The sequence below is a fragment of the Vicugna pacos genome, unplaced genomic scaffold (genome assembly GCF_048564905.1).
Source record: "Vicugna pacos unplaced genomic scaffold, VicPac4 scaffold_133, whole genome shotgun sequence".
NCBI classification, from domain to species: domain Eukaryota; kingdom Metazoa; phylum Chordata; class Mammalia; order Artiodactyla; family Camelidae; genus Vicugna; species Vicugna pacos.
The window spans coordinates 137282-154102 of NW_027328813.1; the positions used below are offsets into that span (position 1 = coordinate 137282).

Genomic DNA, 16821 nt, shown 5'->3' on the forward strand with positions numbered 1-16821 from the left:
TCTGTGAGGGAGTAGTCTAACTTCAATGATTTACATGCAGCTGTTAAGTTTTCCCTACACCATTTGCTGAAGAGGCTGTCTTTACTCCATTGTATGTTCTCACCTCCTTTGTCAAAGTTTCAATGACCAAAAGTTTGTGGGCCTATTCTTGGTAAATGTGTTTATCCGTTCATTGATGGATGGATATTGTTAGTAACTTTTGGCTACTCTGAATGATACTGCTATGAATATTGATGTGAAATTTTTTATGAGAATATGTTTTCATTCTGTTGGCTGTACATTTGCCCCGCCATATCTGTAGTTTCCACTACATGAATCCAGATGGTTGATTGTAAAGGGACTCGAACATCCTTGGATTATGGTATCCAGGGTGTGGGGTTCCTGAAACCAACCCCCCAAGGATATTGAGAGATGACTCTATATGTAGGAGTGGAATTGCTGAGACATATAACTCTAAGCTTTTGAGGAAATACCAGACTTCTCCAAAGAAGCTGCAACATTGTTCCTTTCCCCTGGCCGCATATGAGGTTTCTCTGCCTCCTGAACGACATTTGTTATTGTCCATGTTTTGGTTATAACCATCCTAGTGGGTGTAAAATGAGATCTCATTTTGTTTTTGACTTCCCTAGTGATGCTGAGCATCTTTTCATATGATTATTGGCCATTTGTATATCTATTTAAATTCGTGGTAAATTTAAAAATTGGGTGTATTTTTTTGTATTGTTCAGTTGTAAGCATTCGTTATATATCCTGGATACTACTCTCTTATTAGATACATGCTTTGCAAAATTTTTCTTCTATTCTGCACATTGTCCTTTAACTATATTTTTTTAAACATTAAAACAATTTCTTTACAAGGGAGGTAGTTTGATGTAAAGATTTATTTTATTTTTTTGCAAAGCACGCACTCTCTGACTTGAGATACCCTTTTCCCCTGTCATTTCACTTTCTTGATGATGTCCTTTGTAAGAAAAAGGTTTTAGTTTTGATGAAGTCCAGTTTATCTGCTTTTTCCTTCTATCACTTGTGCTCTTGGTTTTGTATCTAGGAAACCAAAGCCTATCCTAGGCCCACAAAGATTTATACTGTGTCTTCTTTTAGAAAGTTTATAGGTTTAATTTTTACATTTCTGTCTGTGATCTATTTTCAATTAATTTTATTTGTTATATAAAATATGGGTGTTCAGATTCCAGATTGATTCTTTTGCCTGCAGATACCCAGCTGTCCCTGAACCATTAGTTGAATAGACTATTCTTTCAATGGAGTGTTTTTGGCCCCCTAGTGGAAAAGTGTCTGTAAATGTAAGTTTTTCCCCGTGGGTTTTTATTGTGTCTCTTAGACTTATTTATCCAAACTTATGCCAGTATCATACTGACTTAGTACTATAGCATTTTAGTACACTTTAAAGTGAGTCCTCCAACTTTACTCTTCTTTTTCAAGGTTGTTTTTGCTGTCCTGGGCCCCTTGCAGGTCCATGTGAATTTTGGGATCAGTTTTTCAATTTTGCATAGAAGTCAGCTGGAATTTTGATAGGGATTCCACTGAATATATAGTTCACTTTGAGGATTCTTAACATTTTTAATAATATTGTCAATCATTCCATGAAAATGGGATGTCTTCCATATATGTAGATCTTTTAAAATTTATTCTGGTGATACTTCAAAAAGTTCAATGTACAAATCTTGTAAATTTTTGTTAAATGTATCTCTCACTTTATTTTTAATGCTGTTGTAAATGGAAAGGCTGAATTTCTTATGGGTGGGACTATGTATCAATCTTCTTATTTGTAGAATTCCTTCACAACAAATACCCTTGGTATATATTTGCTACATAAATCTATCCACAACTATTCCCCGCCCCGTGTTATAAGAAACCAAGACCCAAGGTAAGCTACTTGAAAACACCTATGTGGAAGTGAGAAATGAGACCCTTGGGTGGGTCTTTGTGCAGATGATACTGAGAGCTTATTCTGAATGGCTTCTTCTTAATTACTTTTAAACAACCCTTTCAGTGTATTTAGTCAGATACATTAAGATTATGCCCTTTTGATGTGCGGAGTAGCTAAGACTATAATTTTCAAATAAATTCTAGTGAGAGTGTTGTACTTGAAACCTAATTTGCATCAATCTTTGAAGATTTATGTTTCAGGAGCTTTGACTAAAGAACAACTGTCTTTATTCTATAATGAGAACTAAATGCTCAAGCAACATGTAAGAGTTTGAGCAAACTGCCCCCGCCCCGTAGTGCTGGGTGGCTGCAGCTGTAACTGGAGTCAGCACTTACCTCTCCCAGTATGCTTGTGCTGATCTGCTCAAAGTGGTTCGTCCAACAGTTTGTCAGTAGTCTGTTGGACAAAGTCATAAAACATTGATTGAAGGTTGCTAGAATGCAATATATTCTTATTAATATTAAGTAAGCACATATTGAATGCTTACTGTATGATGGAATTGTCCCTCAGCCTCACATGAATATTATTTCTCTTGAAACCTCACATATTTCCTTGTTATTCTCACTTTACAGATAAGGAGACTGAGAATTAGGTCTTCTCTCTTTGGGGGGAGCTCATTATTAATGATGGGCAGTTGTAAGGAAAAAGATATTGATTCATCATGAGAAAACATTTTTGTGAGAGTCAGCAATGAAGAAGATGAACACTGAAGAAGGTGATCATTGTTCGAGTGAGACAAGCCCTGGGTTGTGCGGAGTCAGCATCCCTGTCCTAGACACGGCACGTGTAGAGCTGCGTGGTGGGTGAGGCGGCGCGGCCGTGCAGGGAAAGCGGATGCTGGGGCCTTAGGCTGTGCTCAGGCCTGGTTGGGCTTTCTCCTAAGGGGAGTGAACCATCATTGACAGATTTTAAGTAGGAGAGTGGGGTGCTCTCATAGTTCATATTTGTCTTCTAGAATGTTTGGAAACATTTAGAAGGCTTGGCAGGAGATGATGTGATGAGTCAGAGTAGGGTGGCTGCGAGGTGTAGCAGTGTCCAATTTTCAAGTGGTTTTCAGGCCCAGGCTTGTGGCTTAGTAGCCGTGTCAGTTTGAAGGACGCACGCAAGGAAGTGAAACAATTTATCTAATCAATTGAAGCAGTGATGTACCCAATTCCCAGGACTATTGTGGAGATCCAGTGAGATACACTGTGCAGTGTGCAGCGTGGTCTCCAGCAGAGGGTCAGTGCTGAGTGAGTGCCAGTGAGTATCTGGTAGGTCAGTTGAGGGTAGTGGGACTCGGTGTCTGAGGATATCTGGTCCCTGAAGGAGGGGTCCATTCACATCTGTGGGTGATGGGCCTGAGTTGGGAGACGCAGGGAGACCTTACCCTCCGACCAGGGGCCCTGGTAAGGACGGCTATGGGAGGAACACCGTGAAGTCAGCTCTTTGCATGTGGAGTTGGAGCTGCCTTTGAGACAACTAACTGCAGTGTCACGAGCTTAAAGAGGAGATCTGGGCCCAGGTTGTGCATTTTCCTAAAATCTCAACTCCTAAGGACGCCGAAGTATTGATCACTGAACGTGAAGTCATACTTTAAAGGACAAACGAATAGTAGTATTATCTCTGTCATCAAAGCTCACGTCTATTTATTCATCACTCACTTTGCTAATTGGGTACTTACAGAGCTCACTTCACCGTCCTCCCGTGGGCTCAGGCTCCACAGAAAAGAGCTGGTGAGACTCCCTCTTTTCTAGAATAAGACACATTTAGCTTGTAGACTTCTGTACCTCGCCAGACTTAGGAAATTAGTTTGTTGGTTTAATTGTATTTTCTGTTGGCCATGTCCTGACAGGAGAGAAATTTTACCTCATGGTCATGTTTCAATTAGCTGTTACTGAGAATTGCTGATCTGATACATAGTGTATGTATTACATTAACTTTGTAGAGTAGTTATCATTTTTCTGTCTTTGCCCTTTAATTTTGTTTGCCCCTTCAGTGTTCTATTCTTTTTGGGGCCTTATTTTTTTTTAATTAAAAAATGTCTGTTAGCAGTTAAGAAAAAAAAAGCACAGAAAAAATGCACATGAGAACTAAATTTAGAAAATGTCTAGTGTGTTTTCTGTCTCGGCAATGGAGGGTACTAGAAACTCCTGAAAACCTTCATTACACAAGTTCCTTAAAATGCTGATTGAGAAATAAAACCTTCCTTCCTCATCTTTCAAGCTGCACAACTCATTGTCAAGAAAGTGAGGGAAAATTCTCAGAAGCCAAGACAAACGAGAAAGCAGGGTTTCTGAGAGATACGTGAGCATTAGAAGCCGTGGTGTGCTGGTTGGCTCCTGAACTGATTTTCAGTTGCCTTGACAGGAGGGAGGGATGTGAGCCCCAGACCTCTCACACTAGGAGTTGGATGGGTGATCATATAATGGGCCAAGCCCATCCTGAGAATCTTGCTTTACTAAAGGGTGAAATAGGAAAAAAAAATTCCTCAAAACAAGAAAGTAAGAAAAGTCAATTTTGTTGGAAGAGGGGAAAAATAACAAATCCAAAGTAAGGATATAGTTTAAAGCTGTTCTGGCATGAGAGTGACCACAAACTCCTGGCAGAAAAGCACAGCTACTCCTTGATTGATAAGTTGTATTTTGAATGAATCAGTGAACAGCTATTCCGAAAAAGGCCTCCAGAGTCTTGTGGATCAAGATACTGGACAGCAAACACCTCTCTTCCAAGGTCTCATTCAAATAACCAGAAAGGTTTTAAAGGAAACTAACAATAATCTGAGTTGTATTTATTGACATTACTATATGCTAAGAATTCAGAGGTGACTATGGAGTTGTCTCCTATTTTATGGACCTTATTTTCTCTTTGGGGAGAAAAATGACATAGTTGGGTATCTTGGTGGAGGGAGGTGTTAGTCTGTTGCAATTAGCCAGGAGAGGAGATTAAGAAAACAGTGAAAGATCGGTGAACTTTTTAGCTGAGGACAGTCTTGTTCACTTGGCTTTTAATTGCAGGCTCAATGAGCTGTCACTGGGGGGAATAGATCTTACGGAGGATGGACTTAGCTCAGCCCTCTTTTGAATGGACAAGTGAACCTGGAAAAAGACAGTCAAATCTGTGCAGACATTAAAGTTCACTTGAACGTGCTGCATCCCTGAGCCAAAGATAGGACAAATATGCAGCAATTCTTGAGGACAGAAGAGTGGTTTTTAAGGTTCTCCAAGAATGAATCCCATGGAACCGAGATGGCCAGTTGTCAAACTGAGACTTTGTTCTTTGGACGGTGTACCCAGCAAGGGTATTGGCCTTTTATATGTTTCCATTTGTCTTTAATACATGTCTGTTGATGAGGACATGGGCACAAATGTTTGACACCTTGTCGAGGCGATTTTGGATACCTGCCTAGAAGCACGGGCACAGTTGTGGCTGCTTCATACATCTTGCAGCCCATCCCTTTCCCCGGCTCCGTGATCACGGCAGAGTGGTTCCTTGTTGACCTGTCCGTTTCCTCTGTGACATCATAACCCATGAAAAGACCGGAGCATATTAACTTGGCTTTGTTAAAGTCAAAGAAACAGATCAAATATGGAGTCAGATTTGTTCTTTCCTATTTCAGTAGTACCATGGAGATGGCAGTTTGGGCAGCTTTTTGTAGTGTCCTGGAGGCTTTCTCTCTCAGCTTCTGGGTGCCTCTATTGAAAACCCTTCATTGCTGTCTGGCCTGCTGGTAATGCACACTGCCTGTTTTGCCCTGAAGATGTGTTCTGTTTATAAACTCATCTCTACTCCTTGGAAAACAACTCAAGAAAAACTCAGTTGGTTTTCCACCAGCCATGGGCAGGGGTGAGGTAAACCGTGTTATTATTTCATAAAATAATAGTAATAATAGTAATAGTCATAGTAGTAGTACTTGTAGTAATAGTAATAATAATAATAATAATAATAATAATAATAATAATAACAATAATAATAATAATAATATTAATAGAAGTCTTAAAACAGGACAGAGCACATTGGAGAGAGTCAAAAAATGCTTTCTGGCTTAAATCAAAAGTGATGACTAATGATTCCATGGCTGCTGTATTTGCTAAGCTAATTACTCCTTTGCTCCATTACACATTTGTTTTATCTGAAAAAGAAATACAAGGAAATGGTTTAAAAAAAACTCAGAGAACAAAAATACACAAGTGAAAGAAGTTTTCCCTCATCCTCTGTTCTTTCAGCCCTCTCTGGAGATGCCTCTGTTTACTATCCTTTGGGTGCTTTTCCAGATATGCTTTGCACATTCCCACCTATGTATGTAAATTCCTTTAAAATTTTAGTTATTTTTAACTTAAAGGGGTTTAAATCCTCAAGTGGCATCTGGCCGGGTAATATAACAGAACAAATCTGACTCCATATTAGATTTGTTCCTTTGAATTTAACCCTATGCTCTGTCACCTAGGCTTCATCTTGCTTGTAAAACAATGTTGCCTAGAGCCTGAAATAAACAGGAGACCCTATTCTGAAGGCTCTGACCTTTAAGGATATTTAACACTTTTTCATTCATTAAAAGATAGCAAATTGCAGAATAGAAAATAACGTTTCTTTTGTTGGAGGTTTACAGGGATCTGACCCACGCAGATAGCTGCAAGAAGAAAGGATTCTAACAAGAAGGAATTCCTACACTAAGAAGTTTGCACTAACCAAGCACATAGGAAAGGAGCCTGAATTGTGACTTGGGGAGATGGTTTTCCAGGACATTAGTTTGCCATCTAGGTCTACAGAAACTTGCTATTCCATGCCCCAACATCTGGTCTCCCAACTTATTGGCCTGTCCTGCACTGAGGAGAATTAATTTCGACTTGGTAACACTCCTATCTACCTAGAAAGCTGGGCACTGGAGCTGAGTGTTATGGAAACAGGCCAGCCAAGACAAAAGCACCAATCGGAGTGTTGGAGTACTCAGAATTATTATGCCGGTGGGCTCAGAGGGGCTTCGGCTCCGAAGTTTTGAGTACCTCCAAGACGTGCACATGAGGTTTTAAAGGCTTAGTTACAAGTAAGGGGGCATTAGCCAATAAGGCTCAAAGAACAAAAAGCAAGGAATAAGTACACTGGAGCTTATCAATTTGTAACAGATCACATTACTGACACTTGTTGAGCTTGGAATTACGAGTTAGGTTGTTAGGCCAATAAACTGACACTAAACTTCAGATTTACGAGATAGCCCAGCATAATTTAGATCAGTAAACTGACACTTATCACACTTAGATTTGTGACTTAGCTTGTTAGCCCAGCTGGACTTTTCCTTCACATGAGGACAGCTCTCCCACACCCAGGGAACTACTGTGAGCCCTTGATGTTTCCACTAGGGTGGGGTATGGTTTACCCAGGAGGGATGGGGACTATGCACCAACACTCAGGCAGTCTGCTCTGTCTGGGGCTCTGATCTTGTACCATCCCGCTCCCCGCCAGCCCAACACCTGGGACAGTGGAGCTAAGGCAGAGATCCTGCCTGCCTGTTTCCCAGCGTGTAAAAGGGGAATATGTGCTCTTCCCAAGGTAGTTCTGAGCGACAACACCTGCGGGTGCTTGGTTCTCAGAGCAACAGAAAACCCAGCTCCGCGTGGGGGCAACGTGTGATCTCCCTAGGGTTTCTGCAGAAGCATCGGACGGAGGGTTGGATCACGGTGGTAAAATTGAGCTGCGGGGCTTGAAGGGTAACAGAAGGGTACAGAGGCAGGTCTGCCGCCTAGGGGTGCCCCAGAGGTAAAGCTTTTATCTCCAACTCCTCTAAGACCCTCCCTTCTCCAGATCCCTTCCTTCTCTCTGCTCATCCTGTCCATCTGTATCCCTCCAATTTTCCCGTCCTCTCCACCCGCTCCCATCTTCTCCCTCCCTCGCTGTCCCACCTTCTCTCACAGAACCCAGAGAGGATCGCTGGCCCTCCTGCGCATGCGCAGTCAGTGCCAAGTGGTCCGCTGGTTGGGAGCTCCATATCCGAGCCGGGGATCGGGCCCAAAGGCTTCTCAACTACGTCGCCCGGTAGGCCTTTGGTTCCTGCCTGGGGTCGGGGCCTCTGACTGTGGAAGTGCAAGGTGGGGGGCTCCTGGGAAAGGGGTCAGGCGGCTGCGGGAGGGCGGTCCGCCTGTCACAGACCCCAAGGGCGCTAGTCAGCCCGTGTTCAGATGAATTGCTCAGGCCAGACCCCTCTGCCAGCGCCACCTGCCCCGGCGTCCCGGCCACAGTGTCCAGGGCCTGGTGTGCACCTGCCATCTCTCACCCAGCCGGGATCCCCTCAGTCCGCGGCTGGCGTCCCCTTCCCCTCTCCCTCCCGCTAGTCCTCTCCTCCCGGGCTTCCTCTTCTCGTCCGGCGGCCCGTCCCCGCCCCTGGGCGGGCTGTGTCCCGGGCGGGCGGGGTCTGCGGACCCGGACGGGGGCGGGCGCTTGGGACTGTGGCTGGGGCTGTCCTCCGAGCGAGGCTGCAGCCCGCGTCCCCCTCCCCGCTTTCCCTGCCCCGCGACCCCGGGGCTGCCCTGCTCTCCCTTTCCCGCTCCCTGAGGACCAGCTCTGTGGCGTGGGCGCTGCTACCTGGGCTGAAAGCCTCCGGCTCTAACGCCCAGCTTCTCCTGGTGGAGTCGGGAAAAGGGAGCGTCACTGCTAAGCGAGGTTCTGTCTCCCCCCTCCATGTTTCTGCCTCAGGTAAGTACCTTGAACACTTTCAGGTGTTATGATGGCGGTGCTTGTTGATGTCACGTGTTTTTATAGTGAGAGGGATTGCAGTGGTGAAAGCAGGGCTTGGTTCTGTTAAAAATGTGCTGAAGGCATGAGGCTGTGACATCCTCCTTCCTTCCCTCTCTCAGGGTGAAAGGAGTGATCCTCGATTTTCAAAAGATAGTTACAGTCCCTAACTAGCCCAGCCCAGCTATTGTGCGTTAACAGGAACAGCACCACCAGAGGCCTTGGAGACCCAGGGATATTGCAGTCCTAAAGTGCTCCTGGCAGAGTTTGGCTTGTTTAGGTTTTTTGTTTTTCTTAAATTGTGGGACAGACTAGTGTATAAACTGAAAAATAATTGTCAAGAAATAATTTTCATAGGACAGTTTTATTGTGATATAGTTCACAAACCATGAATTCCATCCATTTAAATGGTACAATTCAGCAGCTTTTTGCATATTCACAGTGGTGCATCCATTATTATTCCAGAACGTTTTCATCACTTCAGAAAGAGCAGTGGAAATGAATGACCTATCCACCCCTCCCAAGTGGTGGTTCTAAAGAAATTTCTTGGCTATTCCTGACCATAAATTAACTTGTTATATTCCAAGAAAAATCTGGTAGGAATTCTAACCAGAATTGAAATGAATCTGTCTATCAAAACAGGAAGAATTTATAACTTTATGGCATAAACTTCTTCTACCCATGAATATATCTGGGACCCTATCTTTTCATCTGACCAGAGCCTGGCCCATGTGAAGTTCTCACTACTTTTTGGGCTTGTGAATGATGAGATTCTATACATCGTTAGTTGCAACTGTAGCCTTTCACAGAAGAGAAAAGTAACCTCAGTGAAGCAAGTGACTCTCTGATGGTCAGAAAGAGTGACAGCCAGTGCTGGAGTGATCCAGTGGACTTGGTGTTTGCAGCTAGATTTCTCGACCACCTACAGTTAAGGGGATTAGAGAGTTCTTTTATTTTTTCTTAATGGCGTTGCATTTATTTTTACTTATTTTTTAAAATTATTTTTTATTTAAGTGTAGTCAATTTACAATGTTATTTTCAAGTGTGCAGCAGAGATTCAGTTATAAACATATGCATATGTATATATATATGTTTTAGATTGTTTTTAGTATAAATCACTACAAGAAATTGAATATAGTTCCCTGTGTTATATAGCAGGCCCTTGTCATTTATTTTATATTTACTAATTTGTATCTGTTAATCCCCCCTTTCCTGCCTGCTAAACACAGTTTGCATTCTATGTCCATGTGTCCATTACTAGGAGCACCGTTTTTCCTAGTAATATATGCTCTTTTGCTGCTTTCAGTTTCAGTAATTCCATCTTATCTGTGGGCGCTTTTCTTCTGGTGGCCTTAATGTGGTTTGCACACGTGGTAATAGAGATCTGTATTTGGGAGAACCCCAGGCCTCGTGTAGTCCCTGGTACAGAGTGCCCACTGAATTGATGCTTGAACTGGGAAAAAAGCACAGTAAATGTTGGAATTTCCACTATGGTTGAGAATTCTATAACCTCTTTTGACAAACTTAATATTGGCTGCACCCATTCTGGGTAATTTGGTGGAAATTCATGTTATGGTGGTGAAGAGACGGGGCCTTGTATGCTTCTTCTCTTTCTGTTTTCTAACACTCATTCTCCTGGGCCTTCCAGATCCTCCCCTAGAAGTGCCAGGTCTGGCTTGGTGCTGCACTGAGGCAATATTTGTTAATAAGGCCCTTTCCTCATCTCTTCTGAGCCTCCGGTTTTTTCTCTGCACAATGAGGGCTTAGACTAGATAACTACTTTTCAGTTTCTTTTAAAGCCATGTTTCCTTTGAGAAACAGAAAATGCAAATCTCTCCTCTCAAACCAACCCTTTAGATTTTGAAAAGTCCTCCAAGGAGTGACATAGCTCTTTGTGGAAAATGAATGTGATTGTGATTCCAGGTGACACAGAAAAGACTCTTCAGAGATTGATTGCAGGGAGAGGGCAGGAAAGGGGCAGTATGTCACACTTTCTAGTGTGAGCACTGGAGCAGGGGCTTGGATTTAAATATGGTGTCTGACGTGGCCTCTCTCTAATCTTGTAGAATGTGATAAACTTCTCTACCTCAGTTTCTTGATGTGTCAAGTTGGGGTGATAATATTTTAAGGCTTTTGTGAAACATTATGCACATAAGCCATTTGTGTATGGGTAGAAACAAGACCTGCTAGGGATTCAGGGATTTGTTTAAAAAAAAAATCTTGTCCATAGCACTCTGTCTGTGTGTATTTAGTAGTTCCTGAAGGGTGAGGGTGAGTCTAAAGTCCATCGTGGGACAGGTGGCCCATGGTTCTCTGTGCCCCTGAATGCCCCCTCCTCCCCAGTCCTCTTCCTCAGTCCAGGATGAAGTTCCCTAGTAGATTTACTCAGAGGTCTTGTGAAAATGGCTATTCATTTTATTGTTTCACCAAGAAGGGCTGCCATCATGACCTCAGCCCTCCCCGGCCGCCACACCAACCCGGATCCCACCCCGGTCCATGTCCACTGGCCCCGCCAACGGCGCTGCCGTACGTTTACCGTCTGTGAGACGCCGCCCCAGAAAGGATGTCGGCCGCCGACTGACGCGGCCAGAACTAGTGGCCCGGCCAAGCAAGCCGCCATCCCCAGCAGCAAACACCGCCATGGCCCCGGGCAGCTGCACACTTCCGGAGCCCGCTGCCTGCCCCAGAAGCGCACGCCAGCCCGCGAGGAGCGCGGCGTCTTTATCCATGGCAACGCCGCGGGGCCCTCCCCTAGCGCTTGCGTCTGCGTCCTCCCGAGGCTAGACGTGCAAGGGCAGAACTTTCGGAGCCAATGGGAGCAAGGGCGCGGCCAGGACGGGGGTGGGGGGAGGCTTATGGGGCAGCTGGGCGGGGCCGTGGCGGGCGGGGCTGCGCGGAGGTCCTCAGCTGCAGGTGGCACCGGCCGGAGGCTGGGGCAATGCTGCCAACAGTGGGCGCGGCGGCGGGGCAGCGGGGCGGGGGCACCCTCACCTGTCTGTGTGCGGGGCTCAGCCTGGGCTCCGCGGCCTCCGCTTGCACCGGAAGTGGACCCAGGCTACCTGTGGGCAAGATAGAGGACTGAGCCCAGGCAGGCACGTCTGGCCAGGTAGGGCACCTGAAGTGCAGATCCGCCAGGCCGGCTGCCGGCCTTGAATACGCGCTGCTAGGCAGTTTCCAAGAAGACGGGATCTGTCCCAAGAGGGGAGGTAGGGCAGGGTGCCAGATGCCTGGTTGGGTGCGGTCTTACAGGAGAGCCACGTTGAGAGGGTGCAGAGCAGCCCCTGTGTTGGCGGGGCTAGGAATTTGGGGTATAGGGTGGGGATGATGTGTGCCATTCCCTGTGGTCTCCCAAAGAACTCGCACCCCCAAGCAAAGGACCCTGCTCCCTCCACCCTTCACTGCATCCCCTGCCTTCCCCAGCACCACCGCCCCTGCCCCCGGAGTGTCCCATGACCTCTCCCCACACCAGGCACCGTCCCTGTTACAGGTACTTATCTCCTGGTGGTTCCAGCCCAAGGGTGGGGGCTGTATCTAACCAGTTAGGATGCCTGGAGCCTTTGTATGAAACCTCAGACTATAATGCAGGCGTGCACAGAGGCCCCTCAAACAGGATTCCCTGCATTCCCTCCCCACCACGCACCCACAGCGCAGCTGCCACACCAGGCCAAGCCTGCAGGAGGACCGCTGTTCCCTCTCCTCCTGTCCCTGATCAAGAGTGCACCGCCCACACTGCTGGGTATTTAGTGGGCCTTAGAAGAGCAGCTGGTATTTTCATGGACAAATATTTGCTCTTTTGGGAAGAGTTGAGTGCAAAGGGATGTAGGGTATGCCTTTTCTGTTGTCCTGGAACTGGTGACTAGGATGCAAACTTAAGTCAAAGCAGTTTTTAGAGAGAGCCGCAATATATCTTACCCAAAGATCACTGTTCCCCTACAAAGGCAACACCACCTGGCGGGTGGGGTCCTGGTCCCTCTTTCTGGAGGTTGGGCTTTGCACCCTCCAGCTGGGACAGAGCCCGAAACAGCTCTGAACACGCTCCAACAGGCTTTCCCAGCACAAACTGCCTTTATTTTGAATCTGGCTGAAGGAAGCAGCTGAGAAATCTGGGTAAATCTTCCTGGGTGTAACCATGCCTTTTGTGCTGAATGAAAGAGCGGCTCTCCACATGCTAACAGCTTAGAACTGAATGTGTGTCGAAGCCTTCATGCATGTAGCATGTTGGGAACAGCGTTTCATGGTGAGGGGAACTCTATAACTTACATGTGTATGGGGAAGCCCTCACTCCAACAGGGTTTTCCTGCACAAACTGCCTTTATTTCGAAATTGGCTCTTGCTGAGAAATCTTGGTAAGTGTTCTTAAGTGTAGCCATGCCCATTATGCAGGATGAAAGAGCGGCTCTACACTTTTTCACATCTCAGAAATGAATGTGTGTTGAAGCCGTCATTCATGTAGCGTGTTGGGAACACAGAATTTAGTGGTGAGAACTATGTAAATTACATGTCTATGATGAAGCACTCTCTCGAGCCGGGTATTCCAGTGCATACTGCCTTTATTTCGAAACTGGCTTCTCAGAAGCCTGTGGTCTCCACTGCAGGTCTGTCTCCAAACCCAGGGCCAGCATGGTAACTCTGCTCCCCCTGTCTATTCTGGAAGTTCTAGGTGTCCTCCATGGCCCTTCCACCATTATGTTTTTGGAAAACCCCGCAGATGGAATGGGCCTGAGAACAGGAGAGCTGGATGCCAGAAGCCACTGCCCAGTGTGAGGCTCCTGGGAGGGGCATCTCCTCTCCGTGGGCTCTGATCTAACCTCCCCTCTCCCCCACCCCCACCCCTCTCCTCCTGCATTTCCTGATTGATCCCTGGATAATGGTCCATACCAGGAATGACCTGGGAGAGGTTTTATGAGTCTTTAAGTGGAAAAAAAAAAGAAATCTTTAGACAAGTTACTGAAAGTAACTTCCAGCTTTACCGGGAAAGACCTCATTCCAATGTTTAAGGCTAGTTGACAGGGTGTCAAATTGCTTAACCACTCACATCTGAGCAAGTGCTACCTCTCTCTCCAGCTCCCCGCAGCATCCACCTGTGGCAACTTGGCCAAAAGAAGGCAAGAAAGCTCTTTCCCCTCGCCAGCACCAGCGTGGCTTTGGAGTCAGTGGAGGCTGAGAGAAAGAGCCCCGCCCTGAGGTTTGAGGGGCCTCCAGCCACAGCCAGAGGAGCGGGGGTTTTCAGAGTGGCCCAGCAGGGAAACCAGGCAAGGCCACCTGGCCCAAGTCTTCCCTGCCCAGAGAGCCCCATGAACTGCTTTGGGCCACACTCCCCGTTTGGGCCCCCTGCAAAAAGTTACCACGGGAGCCACACCTGAGAAGGCAGAAGGACAGCCCTTTAGCCTGGGGTCCCAGCAGGTGTGTCCTGTGAGACCTGTGGCCACATAAGTTCCTTGTCTCTCCAGGTCACTGAAGGGACTGTGCTGGGCATCTTGGTGGTCAGGGACATGGGAACACCTCTAAACTCTGAAGAAGGACAGAGAGACTCTTCCTGGAAGCAAGGATTCCAGGGAGACACCTTGCCCAGAACTGGGGGACTGTGTCCTGAGCAGACCCCTGGGAGGCAATGTGGGGCTGTGGGGTCCTCTTCTGAGAAGGGAGCAGGTGAGTTTTCCGGGGGTGGGGTCCTGCTTTGTCCAGACATGTCCTTGTGTAAGACTCATTTACAAACACCTCCAAGTCCACCTAGGGGTGGCCCCAGAGGTGGGGGTAGAGGAGGAGAGTGAAGGGTGCAGACTTAGGGCCCCCTGAGCCACCCAGGGAGCCAAGGGTCAGTGGGAACATCTTGGGAGTCTAGTGCAGGGGTGGAGGACGAGCACTAAGAACATGCCAAGTCATGCAATAAAGTGACCCGTGACCACGAGACACAGGTGGCCGTACACCAAAAGAGGCAGATAGAAATTTAGACCCAGGATCTGAGAACCTTGAGAGGGGCTGGAGGGTCCCAGGAACCCTCAGGAACAGCTCTTCTAGGGGCACAGACATCCCAATACACACATTTCTCATGGAAGCTTTTTGGGGTGCAGAGTGAGTTACCAGGATCCTGAACTTAGTATGGAATCACGGTTCCTGGCAATAAATTGCTGTCATTTGTCCCTGGACATGCACAGGGGAGCTGACTGCTGTGGGGGTCACTGCAGGACTAGAATCTTCTGGTGTCTGCTCTGTGACCACAGAAACCCAGGGGGATTTCTCAACGGGAGAACCTGGAGACCATGCCTGCAAGGACCACCCTCATGGGATGGCCAAGGAGCTCGTGGTACCCAGGTCACCAAGTGACGAAGTTGTGAGGTTGCCTGGGGAATCGTGGGGGCATGTAGATTTCTGAGGTCAGCACGTGGGCCCAGCACTGCTGGATGGTCTGCACAAAGAGGGGCCTGCCCTCCTGATGATGGCTCTTAACACCTGCAGGGAAACTGCTCCCAGGGCTCCTGGAGGTCCATATTGAGAGTGTCCTGCCAGCCTTGTGGGGTCACCTTCCCCTGATGCAGAAGCAGACCTCTCTCCCTTGAGGCCCAGGGGACACCTGGCTCAGGTGCCACCTGTGTGCCCTGGACACGCAGAGCCCCAGAGCTCTGGCACAGCCTGGGGTGTGGTGGTGTCCGGGCAAGAAAGGCCCTGGGAAGGGGGTCATTCAAGGGCAGAGGCCACTCTGCAGGGATGCTGGACCTGGCAGCAATGCACTGCTTCAGTACTCCCTTGGGTTGGGTCTCCAACCTGTGGGATGGAAGGGCCACTCCTTCCTGCGGTGCAGTCGGGGGAACTAGATCCATCGTCAAGGTCAGCCCTGAAAATGGAGGCTGCGCTACCTCCATTCCTGGAAAGAAAATCAGTCCCCTCCAGTCCAGGTGATTCAGAAAGTCATTCAGCAATGTTCGGGGCCCCCACTTTAGGCTTTGAATTAGAGCTGAGCGGCTTAGGAGGCCAGATCCCTGACCGTGGCTCCAGGAGCAGGTTTTCTGCTGGGGGACAGGATCCTCACAAACACCTGTGTCTTTGTGGGACACTCCCCTCTGACAAGCTGGGAGGCAGGGTGCAGTTGTGGGAAATCGTGTTTACATGAGCAGAGGGCCACCATGTGGTGGGGGCACAGGAGACTGTGAGAATGAGTCCCACAGCCTTTCTGGAATCAAAAAACTGGCAAATGTGAAAAAGTGCATAATTTGTTTTATTGAACAGGCTGCTTATGTACGTTTGGAGGACCAGGTTCAATGACTCAGCATCCCTCCAGGACAATAGCCTCAAGAGAAGAACAGACAGAGCAGGAGGAGATCTGGGGTTTCTCCCAGGAATGAGGTGGAACAGGGATTTCTGCAGATTTGCAAGGAGTCCCCGACCACTGAGCATGGGGTTACAGCCCCACGAGACCCCTGTCATGTTTGGCTTGGGCTCTGGTTCTGGCCTGCTCATGTATTCTTCCAGCAGAGTTCCAGAAACTCAGAGGGTGGACTTAGAGGGGCTGCGTTTGGAACCTAGTGAGGAGTTGGAGGGTCCTTTATATTGAGTCCCTTCATCCTAATCACCGTAGCTGAAGCCCAACACCCCCCAGGCCCCCATGGTTGCCGTGGAGGGAGAACAAGCCTGGCAGGCGACCTAGGGGTCCCACTACTGTGTCCTTCCCTTGTCTTCGTTCCCTTTCACCCCGGAAGGTGTGATTGTCTCGTGTCATGGTGGCCTCCACAATGTCCCTCCCGGTAATCTCTCTTCTCCATCAGGTGGGGTTCCCAACCCCGCTCAGCCTTCTCTGCATGGATGCTGAAGGACCAGGCCCACCTGAAGTTCTGAGCTCGAGCAGTAAGGTGGAAACAAAGAAACCAATGGAAAAAAGAAGCAAGTGATTGTGGCAAAGCTCCCCACCACAGAGAAGCTGCCCTGAGTGGAAGGGAGAGTGTGGGCATGCCCGTTTGTTTCCTATCTCCCAGTGCTCTTAGCTTTCTTATTGCCTACCTGCATGGTTACAACAAAATGATCTGCAAAACTGAAAATATTTACTCTCTCGCTTTTACAGAAAAGGCTGGCCAGCCTCTGGTCCGGTACCAGGCAAGAGATTGGAGTTCCTTTCCAGTTTGGAAACATCTTGGAAGGCCCAGGTTTGCAAAGGTCTTTAAGAGTAGTTACGGAGT

General features: G+C 47.4%; 1 protein-coding gene and 1 long non-coding RNA gene across 2 annotated transcripts in view; both read left to right on the forward strand.

The window, feature by feature from the left end:
* The window catches only part of LOC140695089 (uncharacterized), a 57309-nt gene extending 53070 nt beyond the window's left edge, over positions 1-4239 (forward strand). The window contains exons 7-8 of the long non-coding RNA XR_012070777.1: positions 3614-3663; positions 4154-4239. This is a non-coding gene — a long non-coding RNA (uncharacterized lncRNA). The remainder of the gene's footprint in view (positions 1-3613; positions 3664-4153) is intronic.
* Positions 4240-7642: 3403 nt separating this feature from the next.
* Positions 7643-16587, forward strand: LOC140695088 (uncharacterized). Its single transcript, XM_072958008.1, has 8 exons — positions 7643-7681; positions 7837-7957; positions 8536-8614; positions 13718-13905; positions 14104-14302; positions 14875-14965; positions 15878-15994; positions 16414-16587. Exons 2-8 carry the CDS (start codon positions 7868-7870, stop codon positions 16481-16483), a joined length of 834 nt encoding a protein of 277 aa, XP_072814109.1. The 5' UTR covers positions 7643-7681; positions 7837-7867; the 3' UTR covers positions 16484-16587.
* The last annotated feature ends 234 nt before the right edge of the window (positions 16588-16821 follow it).